Raw genomic sequence first — 18,996 nt, forward strand, 5'->3', positions numbered from 1 at the left:
GTACGCTTGTTTATGGTGCAGGCACATATATGCAAGAGTGTTTTGATGTTTGTGGGAACATGTGTGTGCTGGTGTTTGTGCATGTGTGTAGCATGTATGTGGAGGCCAGAGGTTGACATTGGGCGTCTTCCTCAATTTCTCTTCACATTGGTTTTTGGGACAGGGTCTCTCATTGAACTCAGCCAGGCTGGCTACCCAGCAAGCTCCAAGAAAATCCACCTATCTTGGCTTCCTATGCTGTGGCTTACAGACAGTCACAGCTGTACCTGGCCTAGTGTATGGGTTCTGGGGATCCAAACTCAGGCCCTGGTGCTTGCACAACAAGCAGTTTACCTACGGGACCATCTTCTCAGCTTCTGGAGCTTGTCTTCTCGTGGCAGGCTCTCATGTTTCCCAAGCTCGCCTCAAACTCACTTAGCAACACAGGTTTACTTTGAGCTCCTGGTCATCCTGCTCCCACCTCCTGAGTGCTGAAATGCCTGATTGTCTCTCCGGAGGGCAGTGACTGTAGCCCACAACTTGCAGCCTCCATAGCATCGTCAGTGTGCATCCTGCATAAATGGGTGCCTTGGACATAGGGGACCATGTCGAAGGCAATATAATTAATACCAAATAGAGGATAATTTTCTGCCAAATTCTTATCTATCCAGAAGCCCTGCAGTACAGCAGCTGAGCAGCAGGCTGTCTGGGCTCAAATCTTGGTCCCACCACCTCTTTTTTAGAGGAAAGAATTCTAGACCAACTTCTCTGAACCCTGGTCTCATTGTCTTTAAAATAAAACTCTTATGGAGAATCATGAAAGTCACTAAGTCTCTTAGGTCCAGTTTTTGGCTGCTGTAAATACTGTGTTAGAGCCAACCTTCCTCCTCATAAGCACTTAGAAAAAGACCAGCAATGGCTGGGCAAGCAAGGAGGGTCCTTCCAGGGGACATAGATATGAGGAAGGCCTTGAAAGGTGTTCAGAGGTTCTCATCCAGGAAGCTGGATCTTTTATAAACTTAGAGGTTTGTTTTCCCATAGCATACAAGGATAGGGAGGTCAGAGTGTGTGTGTGTGTGTGTGTGTGTGTGTGTGTGTGTGTGTGTGTGTGTGTATTACCTATTATGTATGTATATAACATTTAACTTTTAATCTAGCCTATAATCTATTAGCCATATCTATTTTATGTACCTGTATATCTAGCAATCTATTAATCTAGCAATCTATGTATCTATCAGTCTTGATGTAGGGTGTCATGCTGTAGCCCAACATAGCCTTGAACTCACTCTGTAGCCAAGACTTGCCTTATCTGTCAGCAGTATTCTTGTCTCAGCCCCCTGAGTGCTGGCATACATGAACCAGCATGTTTTGGTTTTCAACATTCTAGCATTTATGTAGAAAATCCTTCCATGGTCTCTTTGTGTCCTCAGCTACTAGGGTACTTTGAATTTCAGGATATCTGGATGTCTTGTTCATTATCCTTTCTCCAGACACCATTTTCTGTTCCCTGCCTCCATTTAAAAAGGTGCTTGTTTTTATGTGTATGTGTGGGAATATACAGGTGCCTGTGCCTGTGTGAATGTGGAGGCCACTGTCTGCTTATTTCTTTGATGCGGAGTCTAGACTGAAAGCCAGCAAGTCCCAGCACTCCCTCTGTGTCCATCCCCTTAGAACTGGGGCTATAGGTATGCGTGGGACACCCAGCTTGTTAGATGGGCTCTGGGTCCTGTCCTCTGGCCCTAATGATTGCACACAATTGTTCTTAACCACTGGGCCATCTCTCTAGCCCTACTTCCATTTCTGAGAGCTCGTTTAGAGGTTCTGTCAGGAGGGTGCAAATACTCACATACCCTTGATTGAAAAATGGCTCTCCTCTGTGTGAGAAGGTCATTCTCTTAGACCGAGTGCACTTTAAGGAGGGACACACATGGTGAGAGAGGAAGGGAACACCTGGCTAGCCAGCCACGCCATCCAGATCATCCAAATCAACCCTGGAAACCAATGGTGGTGTTACAGCTGGGTTGACTTCACATCCACCTCTCTATTTTTTAAACCCTTATTTTTAGATTATATGTATGTTTTGCCTGCATGAATACATGTGTAACATGTGCATGCCCAGTGCTATGGAAGTCAAAAGAGGGCATCAGATCCCCTGGAATTTCCAATAGTTGTGAGCCACCATGTGGGTGCTGAGAATAGAACCAGTGCTTCAACCTCCACCTCCCCATTTTCTTGAGCCTGGGACTTAACTGTTATAGACCAAGTTGTCCTCAGACTTGCAGTAATCCTCCTGTATCCCTGGAGTGCCAGGGATAAAGGATATGCCTCCCATGCCTGGCCTTTTCTGTCTCTTTGATCAGTATTCCACTTGTAGGTGTTCCTCCAAGGGCTGATGGTCAGGAAGCTCTCCTAGGGCAGGAACTACATGGTTGTGTCCAGCTGTCTGTCCTGGTACCTGACACTTGATCGGCGCTCATTGGGTGTTTTTGTAAGCAAATGATTGATCTCAAGCAGTCAGGCATGACAGAACCAACTGAGAGCTCAGGTCCCTGAATGGCCTATTATCTATCTACTTGCATCTATGACCTGAGGCTTCCTTTCATGTCATTGCTCCAGATCCTTGGGAGAGGGGGCAGGTGTGTGGGGAGAAGAATTCAGGAACCTCATGGTGACTCCTAGTGTCATCTGAGCTCTGTGGAGACTTTTCAAGTGTGATCCTCAGCATTTTTGAGTGTGTGTGTGTGTGTGTGTGTGTGTGTGTGTAGCTATGTGTATAGTTGTGTGCTTATGCTGTAGAAACTTGCTTTATTGAGACCCTGGAACCAAGCAGGCTAGGCTGGCTGGCCAGCAAGCCCCAGGGATCTACATGTCTGTACCTTCCCACAGTGAGATTACAGTTTGTGCCACTATGTCCAGCTTTCTCCATAGGTTCTGGAGGCTTGAACTCAAGTTCTCATGCTTGTGAGACAGGCACCTCATCTACTAAACCATATTCCAGCCCTTCATTTATTTATTTATTTTTTGCGGTGGTTGGAATTGAATTCAGGAGGCAAGCATTCCACCATTAAGTTAAGCACCCCAGCACCCCAGCACCTCACTAGGAGATTCTAGGCAGGAGCGCTACCACTGAGCAACACCTCAGTCCTTCACTGGGGGATTCTAGGCAGGGGTCCTACCACTAAGCCATACTCATAATCCTATGACTTTTTCATTCTGGGACAGGATCTCACTAAGTCCCATAGGTTGGCTTTGAACTCACTCTGCAATCCAGGCTCATCTTGAATTTGCAGTCTTCCTGCCTCAGCCTTCTGAGCACGTAGGGTGACTAGCCTGTGCTACCAGCCCCAGCTTGCCTTCAGACTTCTTGACCTAGAAAGAGTTGAGGACTAAGTGAGGAAGGAAAATAGGTGAAGGACCAAGTACAGGCAGAGTTGGGGAAAATACCAAAGATACAGAAAAGACAGTGTGTCTGTTGCTATTAGCAACAGTGTTGAGGGCCTTGGATGGGAATTCAGGCACACGGTAGATACTCAAAGCTTTATTCCTGGAACCACACAGGCTTGTGTTCAAATTCTGCCATGCCAGTAACTAGCCTTGTGACCTGGGGCAGGGGCAAGTGGCAAGTGGCATTAGCTCTCTGAGCTTCAGTTTCTTTGGCACTAAAATGAGGATAGTAAAGTATCTATCCCCTCTCAAGTTCTAGCCTGGAATGAGAGCTTGGTCTCCTTGCCATCTCTCTGCTTTAACACCACAAGGAGCAGGATGGTGATGGGTGGAAGGACATGTCTGCTAAAGGGCTGAGAGTTGCCACTTCCTACAGCTGTGGGAGGGGAGGGAGAATGCAAAGAGGGCATTCTATGGCAGAGAGGGAGGAGTTGGGCAGAGATGTCAGGGAGTAGCAGGGGTAGGAGTGGGCATAGCTGTCTCCAGAGCAGCCATCTGAGCCACAGGGCTTTGGAGGAGACACCCGACTAGGCTGTGGATGGTAACCAGGAGAGGCAGGGACCAAGTGTAGACCTGCCCCTAATCAGTGAGGACCATCCCACAGAACCCAGTCTACTCCCCACGCCTACCTGCTCCTCAGCTTCAGGAAACTCACATATAAGAGTATCGCAACTTGTTTTTCCATCCTGTTCTCTCCCATTCCTCAGACCTTCTGTTTTAGGTTTTGAGGTTACTGAGAATGGCATTAAAGTCCTCATCCATCTGCCTCCACTGCTGGGGTTATAGATGTGTTCCACCATAACAGTTTTTGTTTGGAATTTTGAGTGTGAGTGTGGTGTATGCACACTTGTGTACAGGTGAATGTATGCAGAGGCCAGAGGAGGGGTCTGGGTGCCCTGCTGAATCACTCTCTGCCTTATTCCCTTAAGATGGGGTCTCTCAGTGGACTTGGAGCTAGGCTAGTGGCAAGTACTCCTGTTTCCTAACAGTGGAGTTAAAGTTCTGTGTGTGGTCACACTCAGCTTTTGTTTAACATGGCTGCTTGCATCCAAACTCTGGTCCTTAGAGTTGAACAATAAACACTCTTGCCACTGAGTCACCTCACCACCCCAGACCCCTAAGTTTTTGTTTTGATTTTTGATAAGGTCTTGTGATATAGCACAGCCTAGCCTCAAATTCACACAAATCCTGCACCAGCTATTTTTTAAAAATATTTTTTATTTTACTTTATGTATATGATCATTTTGCCTGCGTGTCTGCACACCACTGTGTGCTCCTGGAACTGGAGTTACAGACAGTTGTGAGCTGCCATGTGGATGCTGGGAAATGAACTCGGATCCACTGAAGAGCAGACAGTGCTCTCAACCTCTGAGCCATCCCTCCAGCACCCATGCATCACATATGTCTTAAGGACATCTTTGGGTGTTGGGATAACAGGATGGTGTGCACCAAGTGTGTTGAAAGCAAAAGAAAAGCCTAGAAACCTCAAGAAGGGGCTGGCATCCAGTTGTTGGAGGACTTAGCTGGCACCACATAAACTGGATTTGGTGGTGCACGCCTGTCATCCCAGCACTGAGGAGGTGAAGGCAGGTGAATCAGGAGTTCAAGGTCACAATCAGCTGTACAGTGAGTTCTAGGCCAACCTAGAATGCATGAGAATTTCTCTCAAAAATATAGTGGGGCAGGGGAGGAGGAGGAAGAGGAGGAGAAGGTGGAGAGGAGGGAGAGAGAGAGAGAGAGAGAGAGAGAGAGAGAGAGAGAGAGAGAAAGAACGCTCAAAACCTTTTCCTGTCCCTATCCAGTGCTCAGCATCGGGGAAGGAGGCTTCTGGGAAGGCCAGGTCAAAGGTCGAGTTGGCTGGTTCCCCTCTGACTGCCTAGAAGAGGTGGCAAACCGCTCCCAGGAGGGAAGACAAGGTAACAAGAAATAGTGTCCATCATACCTTACAATCTTCCTGTCTCTCCTGCCCCCCCATGAAGGTGCAGGAGTCTGGGGGTAGGCTTGAGCTTGGTATTTACAAAGTGAGGGACCAAGGCTTTTTGTCCCTACAGAAAGCCGAAGCGACAAGGCAAAGAGACTCTTCAGGCATTACACAGTGGGCTCCTACGACAGCTTTGATGCCCCAAGGTAAATGTCCTCACACCCTTAGGTGCCCCACCACTCCCAACTCCCTTCATACCCCACACTTTAGGGCCTCTTTCTCATCTTGGTCAAGTTGAAAGTTGGGAGAAGGCAGGATTCTGTTAATGAGTAGCCCAGTCCCAAATCTGCCCCTGGCTGCTACTGAGACCATCTTGTTTGGGGATACCCAAAACATGGGTTGGGGTGTCTGGGGGCCCCAGGTTCTTGTGTGGGGGCTAGTTAGCAGCCCTGATCTCCTTCCTGTTTCCCTGTCTGTGTGCAGTCCCCATACTGTGGACATATGTACATCCTGTGTGTCATACAGTGTGTGGGGGGTGGAACCAGCAGGACCCCATGGGTGGGGACAGAGAGATGGGCACACTGACACCTGTCCCCTCCTTGGCTGCTGGCTGACTTGCTTCTGAAGTCTGGTCGATGGGATTGACTCAGGGAGGTGAGAGGGGCGGGGTAGGGTGGGAATTGGGCCAGGATGGGGTGCTTGTATATGGGGATGAGAATGAGTATGTGTGCATGACCAAAGTTGAGGAGTCCCAGAGTGTGGACGTGTCTGTCTCTGCCAGTGTGCATGGCGCATCCGAGTGCATGTACAGGCAGAAGGCCCTTTAGTTGAATATCACTGTAAATATACCCTAACCAAGGCTGTATGCTGCAGTCCTCAGTACACATGAGTGCATTTGTGTTGGTTTTGACTGTGTGACTGGCTTTGCACATGGGCAAGCATGGCCAGAGATGTCCATGTGTCTGCTCACACGTGAACAGGTGACAGATCTCTACACATCCTGTGTCACTGTGTATGCTTTGGTGGCCCCAGTGTGTGTATGTCTTCTCTTCTATGACTGGTCTGGAATTCAGAACCTGGAATGTTGTGGGAGGGAAGGGCAGAGGAGGGTAGACTCCAGGGGTACAGGGCTCTGCTGTGGGGCAGGGATGCCACAATCTAGGGTCTGAAAGACGACACCCTCCTCTGCCACCCCATCCCACCCCAATCCAGGGAAAGGTCTCCCTGTTCACAGTATCCTGCCATTAAATGTGTCCAAACCTGTGTCTGTGTTCTGCCAGTGGGGGAAAGGTCTGGGTTGGGGGAGGAAAAAGGAATGATATCATGGGTGGGGACAGGGTGGGGCTGGGGTGCCAGCCACCCTGCACCCCAGGGTCTGAGGCGAATCATCTTGTGCCTGTTCACCTGGTACGTCTCTGGCTCTGGGCACTGGGTGAGTATGGAGGCTCCCTCTACCCCAAGTTAGCCTCTGGGGAGGGGTCTCTCCTGGATCTGAGTCTTGGGGGGATGTTACTTGCTCCAAAGACTGAATGGAAAGGGGTCTCTTTCAACCCTAGTCTCCATCCTCCCTTTCTTATTACTACCCTGTCCTGAAGCCTTGCCGTTTCTTCTGTCCCTTCTCTACCTCTCCTGGGTCTGAGATCCAAGCGCCCCTTCAATAATGCCTTCCCTCTGCGCTACCTGACCCAGCCTGCAGTGACCATGCTTGCTTATGTACCTACCCCGTGGGGTGTGCCACTCTCTCCTCCTGCCTGGGGAGGGGAGTGCCGTGGGGGTCCATAGCTCGGAGAGTTGTGGTGTGTGTGTGTCCCCTCACTACTCTCCGTTTCAGTGGTCTGGGTCCCAGTTTAGTGTCTTGGATCTCTCACCCCACCCCACCCCGCACCCTGCCTTTCCTTACTATGTTGCGGATGAGCTGTGTGTCTGTCTACGCAGAGGGTGGGCTGTTTGCCCTCTCTTAGGGAGGGACCGGCCTCTCTCACTCTTGGGTGTCCCTTGCCCTGAAAGCGTGGTTCTGTCTGCTTGTCCACGCACACCGTGGCGAGGCATCTTATATGATGTGTGGCGCTGCGTCCTTCTCCCCGCGCTCCCGCTCTCTGGCTCGCTCTCTCTGCACCTGCGCGAGAGGACTCTAAAAGGGGGGGTATAGCTGGGGGGGGGACAGACCGGAAGTGACTCCCTCCCCCTCCCTGAGCCTTGCCCCTCCCCCTCCTCCCGCCAAAGGGGCCCCCACATTACCCTCCCCCGCCCGCCCCCCCTCCTCCCGGCTGCCCGGCTCAGGACGCCAAGGGGTTAACGCGGGGGCCGCTGCCGCCTCCGGAGCTGTCCGCGGTGCTGGAGCCTCAGCCATGCGCTGTCCCCACGCGCCCCCCGCGGCATGTGAGCCCCCGGGGCTGCCCGCCCTCCCGAAGGGGGTGTGCGCCCCCTCCCCGGCCCCTCCCCCTCCCGGCGCGGGTCAGCATGAGGCGGGGCCTGGGGGCCCGGACACGGGGGTTCAGCCGAGCGGGGACGGGGACGCGGCGGCGGCGGCGACGGCGGCCGCGGTGGTGGCGGGGGCGGCCCGGATCGGGACCCGGGCCGGGGCCGCGGTGGCGATGGCTTTGTCTGCAGTCGGGGGTGGCCCCGGCGGGGGCGCCCTGCCCCAGCCGCCCCCTGCGCTCTCCTCCAGCTGGCCGGCGCTGGGGCCCCGGCGGCGCAGCGTCTGGTACATTTACAGGTAACGACGCGCCACCCGCTCACCCCTGGCACGACCATCCGTGCTTTCAGGGCCCCCAGACCTGTCCACTTTCCTCTTCGCAGCCTCCCTTCTCTAGGCCTGAGTCCTCCCAGACCCCCTCTCAGCAGCTCAGCACCCGCCTCGCCTCTCTTCCACCTCCCTCCTTCCTGTGCTTCAGACGCCGCTCCAGGGCCTCCTCTGCTCTCCACCAAGACTTTTTGCTCACCCCCTCTAACGAAAAGACCCCACTACAGTTAGACTCTGCAACCCACTCTTGCCCTTTCTGACACCCCCAAGTCCCCTACTCTAAGGAGCCCTTCCCCCAGCACCCCTCCCCCAGATACCACAGGCCCCCTTCAATCCTTCGCATCCCCGCCCCTCCTCCTAGAGTCAGCAAGTCCCCCCATTCATACCCCTGTCTCCCATTCACAGTCGGTCCCCCCCACACACACCTCCATCACACAGGCATCCCGCCCCCGGCCTTCCCTCCCCTCCTCTTTTTCCGCTGCGTGTCACTGTGCGGCTGTGCGTGTGTCAATGATGTGTGTTCCTGTGACCGCCTGCGTGTGTGAGGGACAGACAGAGATGGGGAGACTGTGGGCTCCAAGCCCACCCCCCACCTATGTCCATCTGTGTGTCCCTGCGTGTGGGTGTCTGTCTCTGTGTGATTGGAGCCACAGCGAGGCTGTCTGGGGACTGTGTGCGTATGTGTGCCTGTGTGTGTCTGTGTGCATGCGCGCACACGTGTGTGTGTGTGTGTGTGTGTGTGTGTGTGTGTGTTAGAGTACATCTGTCCTAGAGACTGCGGCTGTATTTCCCAACACCCAACCTCCTACGCCTGGCCTGCCCCCTCCTCCCTCGCCCCCCCCCCACCAGTTTGCTCTTGTGTTTCTGTCCCCACGTGCCCTGCTCCATGCCCCCAGGAGTCTGTGCATGGGGAGGAACGACCCTGGAGCTTGAGGTTCTGCCCTCTGCAGGGATGGGGGCACGTGGGTTGAACCTCGCCAAGCTTCTGCATGGGGCTCTGGCACCTGCCTGTGTGCAGCTCTCAGCATGGGGACAGGGGCCGGCTTCCTTGCATGCAGGGGCTGTGTGCAAGCGTTGGAGAGGCCTGCCGAGATGGAAACACAAGGAGGGAACTGAGGATCGGAGGGAGCAATGTGGATGGCAGCCGGCTCCAGGCTGGGGCATCCTGAGTGGGCAAGAGGGACCTGGGGTGGGGGTGGGGAGCAGGCGCGCCGCAGTCTCCATGAGGGAACCAGCAAGCCCTGGAGACCTTCTCTGGGACACGGAGGGATGGCCTGGGGAAGGACATGGTGCCAGCTCCTGATGGGCAGGTAGTCCGCACCACTTAAAGTGGTGCTGTGTGTGGACTGGGGGGGGGGAGATTGCGGGGGGAGGGAGCAGGTTTGCTGGATAGAGGGGAAATGGGATGCGTGGGTACTGGAGTTTGGGGGTGCTGCATGCCAAGAAAGGTGCTGGGATGAGGATAGAAGGCAGGCAGTAGGAAAATGATTTGGGGGCAAGGACCGGGCACCAGAGCCTGGAGTTTGCAGGGAATGTGAGCGAAAGAGACTGCTGGGAAAACCAGCCCGGTCTGTAGGGCAAGCTGCAGACAACCAAAAGAGAAAGAGTTTGGATGGATGGCAGGGCAGACAGTATTAATGGAACTTGGGGGCTATTGGGGGACACCATTAGCTTCTCTGTATAGGAGGCGAAAGAATGTGAAGGGCTGAGGTAGGGAGGGACGAGGAGGTGGTGGAAACAGGAAGAAGACCCTTGGAAGAAGGGATGAGCAGAGTGACTGGGTGCAGGGGTGGTCTCCTGCAATATCCTAAGGGCACCTTCAGATGGCTGGCTGATGAGGTAATTTGGGGAAACATGGGGATACAGGATGGCGTGGAGTAAGGTGTAGACGAAGGAGGAGGCTCACAGGGAGGAAGGATGGAGGCGCCTGCAGGAAGCTGAGAGGCAGGAAAGCAAGTAGGAGGTTTGGGACCGGAGTACTACATCAGGCAGGGGCACACAAAGAGCTGTGGAAATAGAGAGACACTTCTGCAGCATGCTGGGGTCCATGTGAGACAGAGGGACAGACCAGGGTGCTGTGGTACTAGAGGAGGTTGAGTACTACTGGGATGTGTGGCTTTCAAGAAACTTAGCTTGTGGTCTTGACAATTCTAACTGGTGTGATCTTGAGCAGGCCCTTGCTCTGTGCCTCAGTTTTCATGGCTTTAAAAATGGGAACACTCACAATCAGTCCCACCTGGGAATGTTGTAATGACTTAAATATTAAATGACCCAAAAGTGGTTGGCATTGCATGGTTCGTGATGCAGGGATGAGGAGGTGGCAGAAATACAAAGAGGATCCTTGGAAGAGGGATGAGCAGAATGACTGGTGCAGGGGTGGTCTCCCGGTACCCTCAGACCAGCTGGCTGATTGGGGTTATTTGGGGAAACATGGTGATACAGGATGGTGTGGACTGGCTAGGATAAACCTTAGGAGCTAGGATAAACCCCAGGGGCTTGAGGGGCACATGGTGGTGTCATAGTTACAGTTTCTATTGCTGTAACAAAGCACTATGACCAAAAAGCAAGTTTAGGAGGAGAGGTTTTATATCATTTACACTCCTGTAGTACAGTTCATTACTGGAGGAAGTCAGGACAGGAACTCAAACGGAAGAATCCTGGAGGCAGGAATTGATGCAGAGGCCATGGAGATATGATGTTCACTGGCTTGTTCCCCATGGCTTGCTCATCCTGCTTTCTCATAGAGCCCAGGACTTCCAGCCTAGGGATGGCACCACCCACAATGGGCTGGGCCTTCCCCCATCAGTCACTGATTAAGAAAACACCTTGCCGCAGAATTCTATGATGGCATTTTCTCAATTAAGTTTCCCTCCTTTCAGATAACTCTAGTTTGTGTGTCCAATTGACATAAGACTAGCCAGCATAGAGGTCTCCTGCTGAACTTTGGGGTAAATGTATGTGTCTGGGTGTATGTATTTGGATGGTGTGATCTGGAAAGAATTATAACTGCAGTTACCCGAATATTCTTTTTTCTTGTTGTTGTTTGTTTTTTGAAACAGGGGTTCTCTGTGGCTTTGGAGGCTGTTCTGAACTAGCTCTTGTAGACCAGGCTGGTCTCGAACTCACAGAGATCCACCTGCCTGTGCCTCCCGAGTGCTGGGACTAAAGGTGTGAACCACCATTGGCAGCTTCCAAGTGTTTTCTTAGGTATTAAAGAACGTTACTTATCTGCTAGGTATAGTGGTACACACCTCAAATCCTAGCACTTGGGAGGCAGAGACAAGCAGATCTCTGTGAGTTGGAGGCCAACCTGGTCTACATAGTGAGTTCTAGGACAGCCAGAGCTACATAATGAGACTCTGACTGGAAAACAAATACAGAACATTACTGTGTGTTTCTGGAGAGTTTAACCTTTCTGTGCCTTACTGCCCCACCTATAAAATGGAAATAAGTAGTAGTTAAGTCTTCTTCCTGGACTGGCTGTGAGGAGCTAACCCAGTGGGTCTGTTGCAAAGGTCTTTCAATGCTACAGGCCTGCAGCGAGCATTGGCCTTGACATACAAACAAGAGGCTTGTATCTGAGGACAGGGTACATGGAAGAAGGCTTGTGTGTAGAGCTGGGGCTGAAAGAGATTGCAGAGTTAGATGTGGTGGCTAACACCCATCACCCCAACACTAGGGAGGCTGAAACAGGAAGACTCATGGGAGCTGTAGAGCAGCCTAGACTACAGAGAGAGACTTCAGAAGATGGGGAAAGGTGAGAATGGCAGGCAGGCATGAATGACTGAAGGTGACTTTGCCTCGGAGAGGTGTAAAGGGGGAGCCTGAAGGGCACTGTTGCCTGAAGGGGAGGTTCTTGGGAATGTGGAGAGGGTGTCAGAGTAGTAAGGACATAAGGACTCAGGAGAGATTGTCGCCATGTGCCTGGGTGAGACTGTCACAGAATACAGTCAGAGCCAAACTGCCTTGGCCTCTGAATAGCCTCTCAGGCTGCTCACTCACCTTCACCTTCCACCCCATCCTTCCTTCCAGCCTCCTTAGGCCCAATTTTCTCCCCCCCCACCCCTCCCCTGGCTTCAGCCCTTCAATCTTTTCCCAGCACCTGCTCCATGCAGCTGCAAAGACTGCTGGGGGTAGGGATGGGGAGAGCCATCAGGGAGGAGGTGGGAACCTGTGGACAGGTTTGTTGGCTTCTGGGTAAGCACAATGGCTGGGATATGCTTCTGTGTGCATGCATGACACAGTGCCCGTTAAGCACAATCAGAAGGGAGGCATCACACAGGCATGTGAACAACACCCACTGATGGACCCACGGGTGCATGGGTTTTTGCCTGGGAGCTGTGGGGTCATGGGAGCTTACAGAGGCACTGATGGGGGGAGGTAGCACAGTAGGCACACAATTAGGTGTTATCCCCGTGTGCTGGGAGGTACTCAGAGGGCGTGTGATGGGAATACACTGATATCAAAGTGAGGGGAGTCAGAATCGGGGCATACTGGGATATGTGGGGGTGTCACTGAAATATACTGGAGTACTTGTGGAGGGCTGTTAGATGAATATGTGGGGGTGGGTAATTGGGGAGCCCGCATGGATATTATTGGAGTGGCTTAGAGCCACACAGATCTAACTGGGATTTGGTGTGTGTGTGTGTGTGTGTGTGTGTGTGTGTGTGTGTGTGTGTGTGTGTGTGAAGGGGGATGTCTGAGCATTGCTGCAACACAGAGAGGGTACATGGCCCTCGTCCTGGGATCTAGATGCTAACACAGACTGCTGCTGCAGAGAGGCACTGCAGTGCCTGTATTCTGGTGGTGCTAAATATTCTGGGGTATTCTGCAAGGAATTGGCTTGAAGTAGAGCAGCTAGGTGCTCCTGTCCATATATTAGGATGAACAGGGAATGGCTGTAGCCTGCTGAGGGGGTAGAGTGATGATCCAGGATCTGAGGCTGTGCTGCAACCAACCTGAACAAGCGTAGAAATGAGTGCTATGATTTTAATTTTATTGGTTTTCTCTGTGTTGTATCCTACTAAGATGTACTGGTGACATATATAGCTTTAGAACTGACACTGTATTCAGGGGGAATTGGTGTTTATTTTTTCCAATGCTGGAGATGAAACTCAGGGCCTTTGTGCATGATCCATACCCTAGCGCCTCTCTGAGGGATTCTAGGCAGATACTCCAGCACTGAACCACACTCCAGCCCTTCACTGGGGAATTCTAGGCAGATACTCCAGCACTGAGCCATGCCCCAGCCTCTCACTGGGGGATTCTAAGCATATGCTCTAGAACTGAACCACACCCTAGACCCTCACTGGGGATTCTAGGCAAGGGCATTACTGCTAAGCCGTATCCCTAGCTCTCATCCCACGTTTTATCTTCAGACAGAGCCTCACGAAGTTGCTCAGGCTGATCTTAAGCTTTGACCCTCCTTTCTCAGCAACCCCCTCCCGTAGCTGAGCTGACAGGCTTGCATCATCAGGACTGGTAATTGGTGTGTGACCAGAGTGTACTGACAGCCTGTGTGTGACACACTTGAAACTTATCAAGGGATGCATCAGTCAGCACTGTCCACCGGAACTTGCAATAACGCAGGAATGTTCTGTGTCAGCACTGTCATCAGGAACATCACGTGGCCACCATAACTGAGGAACTGACACTTTAAGTTTAATTTTGATTAGTGTTGATTTAAAAAATAGCCATGTGCAGCTAGTGGCTAACAGACTGGATGGGTAATGTAAACACTGTTTTGATTGGTCCTCTGAAGGTATTCCTGTAGTAAAGGAGATGAGATGTGTTAATGCATCCACCCTTTTGACTTAGCACCTTGGCCTCCTGGGCTCTGTGGTACACCCTGTGTGTATAGCACAGCTTCTGAACTCCCTCACAGCCTCTTCAGGCAGGCCCCTGTGACAGACTTGGAAACTGCAGCACAAAAGGTTAAAATCATAGGTTCAAGGTCACAGACAGATAGGTTCAAGCTGCCAGCTAGAACCCAGGCAGGGCTGTGAGAATTGAGAGCCTCCTCTCCCACCCCACTGGGTGCCTGGTGCACCGTGGGCTCAGTAACAGCTCTGTTGAATGGATGGGTGGATGGATTCACGGAAGGATGAATGAGGAAAGAGTGGGCGGGAACAAGAGCACCCCAGGCTCTGAGGGGGCGTTGTGAGCATAAGTACAGACTGGATGGGGGTGGGGAACTGCCGAGAATGGCCTCCATGCAGGGGCTGGGGCACCCTGTGCCTGGGTGGGGCACCCACTCTGTACCTCATGAGCCCTCTCCTCCCCCATCCCTTCCTCCTGCCTCCTGCCAGTGATTACATCATCAAGGAGAAGACAGTCTTACTGCAGAAGAAGGACAGTGAGGGGTTCGGGTTCGTGCTACGGGGGGCCAAGGGTGAGTGCTGGCCGGGGAGGGGAAGGGAGAGCCTCTCTGACCCAAGAAGCAGGGCCTGCATAGGGAGGATGGAAAAAGAGAAGGGACCCCCCACACACACAAAGACCCTAAGCCCACCCATTGCCCCACCCTGGGGTGCTGGTCCCTCAGCTCCAGTGAGTCCTCTGTGACTTGGGTCTGAGCCCCATCCCCTGCTCGGCCTCTCCACCCCCTCCCCTCCGACCCCGCCGGCTCCTCCCCGTCTGCAGCGCAGACCCCCATCGAGGAATTCACCCCCACCCCGGCCTTCCCGGCGCTGCAGTACCTCGAGTCTGTGGACGAGGGTGGCGTGGCATGGCGGGCTGGACTACGGATGGGAGACTTCCTCATCGAGGTGAGCCCCAGCCACACTGTCCTCCTGGGGATCCTGGGGACAACCCCTGAGTCTGGTCACCCCTTCAGCCCATTTAGTCTATGGAGTCATCCCATAAGGCAACTCTTCCTGGACCCTTGAAAGGTACCCATATTAGTGTGATGGCTCATACCTGTCATTCCAACTAGCTATTCCAGGAAAACCGCCACTGTCACTAGTTCAAGGCTGGCCTGGGCTACATAGTGAGTTCCAGATCAGCCTGGGCCACAGAGTATACTGTACCTTAAAATAAAAATTAAAAAGTATTGTCCCCCAACATATGCAATACACGGACATGAAGGGTGTAGGGTGACTAGAGTGTACAGGTCAGTCCATTTGGGAACACAGGTTATAAGGATGAGAAAGGGTGTGGTAGGAGGTCATTCTGTTGGGGACTCTAGAGCTGAAAGTCTTCTACCCTTCCTTCATGACACAGGTGAACGGACAGAATGTAGTAAAGGTTGGCCACCGTCAGGTGGTCAATATGATCCGCCAGGGAGGCAACACACTGATGGTCAAGGTGGTGATGGTGACCAGACACCCAGACATGGACGAAGCCGTTCACAAAAAAGGTACTTCGCTGCTGTGCTTCAGCTGTGTAGTAGAGAGCTGGCCTGGCACACACAGAGCTCTGTGCTCCAGCCCCAAAGCTGCAGGGAGGGGCATCATGGTAGGAGGATCAGAAGTCCATGGCCATCCTGGGCTATCTAGTGAGTTTGAGCCAGCAGAGGAGCTTGATACAAATGAGACTTTGTATCAAGATGAGAAAGGGGCTTCTGCAGCCTCCAAATTAAAACTCTTAGGGCCACTTCTCAAAACCCCACGAGGCCCTCCTTCCTCCTCAAGGCCTGCCTGTTCCTAACCTTTCTGGGGAGAAACCGAGGCACAGAGGGCTCAGCATGCTGGGGTGCTGTTCTCAGAGTTCTGGAAGCAAGTGAAAGGAATGGGTGTCAAGGGGTCTTCTCCCTGCATCACTGACACCTCCCAACCACCCCCACCTTTCCAGCATCCCAGCAGGCTAAGCGGCTCCCGCCCCCAGCCATCTCCCTGCGTTCCAAGTCTATGACCTCAGAGCTGGAGGAAATGGGTGAGCCTACGGGGCTGCCGGGGCCGAGGGCCAGGGGCGGCCAGGGGCAAGGGGCTGGACCACCCTTGACTTTGTCAGTGTTGTTAGTCACGAGGGGTCCTTGTCCTCCTCCTGTCCCGCCCCCCCCTCCATGTCCTTGGGCCAGGTTCTGTGGCCTGCCTGTGTGTCACTGGGGAGTTTTTTGAGTCCTCCCTCTGCCCTTTTGTATCTCTGTTTCTCTGTCCCTGGTCTCTGGGGGTCTGTATGTGTCCCTCTGCTATGGGTCACTCTCCTTTTGTCCCCTCCCCTTTCTTCTACTGGCTCCCTCACCCAACAGAGGAAGGTTAGCTGAGCCTTGCAGGCAGAATCTCATGACCTGGGGCGGGTCTCATTTTCCCCTGACCTGGGGCCAATTGTGCAGATGACTGACTATTCCACTATCTGGGTCCCTAGGGAGGTGGGCAATTCCAAAGAGGGGTCCCTCACCTCCCCTGATGTCCTAACTCTTGGCTCCTCTGCTGTCTACCCCTGGGCTAGTCTCCCCCTGGAAGAAGAAAATTGGTGAGTGGGCTCAGGTCTGGTGGGAGGGTCCCAGTCTCCCGACCCACCCCAGCGGCGGATTTACCCTTCCCCTGACCCCAGCCCCTCACTGCCCCCACCTTGCGCTGGCCACACCTGCTGGTCCACACCTGCTGGCCATGCCCTTTGCAGAGGCACCCTTGAGCTTCATCCCTCTCCTTTGCCCACAGAGTATGAACAACAGCCGGCACCAGTGCCCAGCATGGAGAAAAAACGGACTGTATATCAGATGGCACTCAGTAAGACATCACAGCATGGCTCCCTGATGCCAACTCCCCCTACCCTACAGCCCCTGAAGGTGCTGCATGCCTCCTCTTTCCTGTGTGCCCCTCAGACACCCATGAGCTCAGCACTCGGTGCCCTGGAGCTCTGGTTCCTTCCTACCATCATTGTGCCCCCCCTCCTGTGCTTTGTCATCACTGGGGCCTGCCTGCTAGGCTGGGAGGTGTCCCAGAGACAGAAATAGGACCACGTGAGTTCTATATCATACCCCAAGGCAGCCAGGTCTCTGTGGTGAGCCAAGGCAACTTTAACTTTCCCTGTCTCTTTGTCTTCGCTTCCCCACAGACAAACTGGATGAGATCTTGGCTGCTGCTCAGCAGACCATCAGCGCAAGTGAGAGTCCTGGGCCTGGTGGCCTAGCGTCCCTGGGCAAGCACCGGCCCAAAGGATTCTTTGCCACTGAGGTAGGTAACTGGTGTGGGAAGGAAACGGAGGGGATGGTGTGCTGATATGAAGGCCAGATGTCTTCTCCATCTGAGCTCTACACTGGTCTTGAGAAGTACCACACTAACTTTCTCCTCCCTCATCTTCTCCCTCCAATCTTGACAATTCTGCTTCTCATGTTAAATCTCATGCCCCCTCTTTCCTTCCCACCTTGGGGACCTCACATAAGACAAAGTGATACTGTGGAGATGTGGCATGATGGTTCATCCAGATCTTGGGAAGCAGAGTCAGGAGGGTTGCTGTGAGTTTGAGATCAGTCTGAACTATATAGGGAGACCTTGTCTCCAGACAAAATATAATGATGTCATAGTTATAGATCCCCAGCCTTATTTTAGATGCTCAACAGTTAGAGGGCTTTTAAAATATCGACGTTGGGGCTGGAGAGACGGCTCAGGGGTTAAGAGTATGAACTGTTCTTGGAGAAGACTGGTATTCAGTTCCCAGAACCCACATGGGGCTGCTGACAACTGTCTATAACTCTATAGCCCCAGCTTCAGAAGTTCTGATACCCTCTCTGCCTTCCACTGCACAGCCCCACATGCAGACACATGGGAACACACATGATTTTTTTGAAATAGAGTTGAAAGTGATTGAAGAAGACACATATTGCCACCAACCTCAGGCCTACTACACACACTCACACACACACACACACACACACACACACACACACACACACACACGCTGACACACAGTGTACCTTCTCCACCTGCCCTTCCCCAGAGGAAAAGGCTGATGTGTATCATGTTCAACGCATTTCAGATACAGTGTTCCACACAGATTACCTCATTCCTGCCTTAGAATCTCCTTGTGAGATATGCAGCAGTGGTTAGCTCATTGACAGATGTGGAAATGAAACTCAGAAAAGGCCAGATGCAGCCTGGGCCCTTCTACCAGGACCCTGCTGGCTCTGCCCTCATGGGTTTGGCCCTTTGACACCAACACAACCACATCAAACCTGTGTGTACTATTCTATCCTCCAGCTGTCACCTCTGGAGGTAACCCACTGCCTGGCATCTCCCTTAGCCTATGCCCTCTGCCTGCCAAGGCTCTGTCCTCAGGCCACACCCACAGCCTGATGGCCTAGGGGCATTTACTCTAAGGTGAGCCCAAGATCTGATTGGCAGGTTGATGTGGGCTTTCTCAGCTAAGCTTACTGCATCTGTCTTAGATCAAGTGCAGAGTGACACATACAGAGACCGCCTGTGATACGGATGAGAGGCAGTCACACCAGAATAACTGTTGGGGGAGGAGGTTCAACCTAGGGTCGCATGCATTTCACCATTGAGACTTACCTCTAGCTCCTTCACTAGGGATCCTAGAAAGGGCTCTACCAGTGGACCATGCTCCCAGTCCTTCACTGAGGAGATTCTAGGCTAGCAGTTCTCAATGTGTGGGTCAGAACCCCTTTCACAGGTGCCACATCAGAAATCCTGCATATCAGGTATTTACATTATGATTCATAACAGTAGCATAATTACAGTTCTGAAGTAGCAATGGAAATAATGTTATGGCTGGGTCACCACACATGAGGAACTGTGTTAAAGGGTTGCAGTGTTAGGAAGGTTAAGAACCACTGCTCTAGGCCAAAACTCTATCGCTCAGCTACACTTGGGGGGGGGGTGAGGGGGGGATTCTGGGCAGTGACTCTCCACTGAGCCACGCCCCTAGCCCTCACTGCTGGGTGTTATGTGAGTGCTGTAAGTGCTACTACATCTCTAACCTTCAAACTAATTTTTAAGTGAATTTTGAAGTC

General features: G+C 52.7%; 1 protein-coding gene across 2 annotated transcripts in view; it reads left to right on the forward strand.

Moving 5' to 3' along the window:
* Shank1 (SH3 and multiple ankyrin repeat domains 1) overlaps positions 1–18,996 on the forward strand; it is a 44,744-nt gene that overhangs the window by 14,403 nt on the left and 11,345 nt on the right. Inside the window, exons 12-21 of one of the 2 annotated variants that reach the window (XM_035446620.1) lie at positions 5,226–5,339; positions 5,475–5,550; positions 5,972–5,998; positions 14,396–14,478; positions 14,727–14,851; positions 15,306–15,441; positions 15,876–15,956; positions 16,473–16,496; positions 16,685–16,753; positions 17,082–17,200. In XM_035446620.1, the coding sequence (XP_035302511.1) occupies positions 5,226–5,339; positions 5,475–5,550; positions 5,972–5,998; positions 14,396–14,478; positions 14,727–14,851; positions 15,306–15,441; positions 15,876–15,956; positions 16,473–16,496; positions 16,685–16,753; positions 17,082–17,200 (854 nt within the window). The remainder of the gene's footprint in view (positions 1–5,225; positions 5,340–5,474; positions 5,551–5,971; positions 5,999–14,395; positions 14,479–14,726; positions 14,852–15,305; positions 15,442–15,875; positions 15,957–16,472; positions 16,497–16,684; positions 16,754–17,081; positions 17,201–18,996) is intronic. The other variant, XM_035446621.1, reaches the window with a different exon arrangement.

Source organism: Cricetulus griseus, chromosome 6 (assembly GCF_003668045.3).
Source record: "Cricetulus griseus strain 17A/GY chromosome 6, alternate assembly CriGri-PICRH-1.0, whole genome shotgun sequence".
Classification (NCBI taxonomy): Eukaryota; Metazoa; Chordata; class Mammalia; order Rodentia; family Cricetidae; genus Cricetulus; species Cricetulus griseus.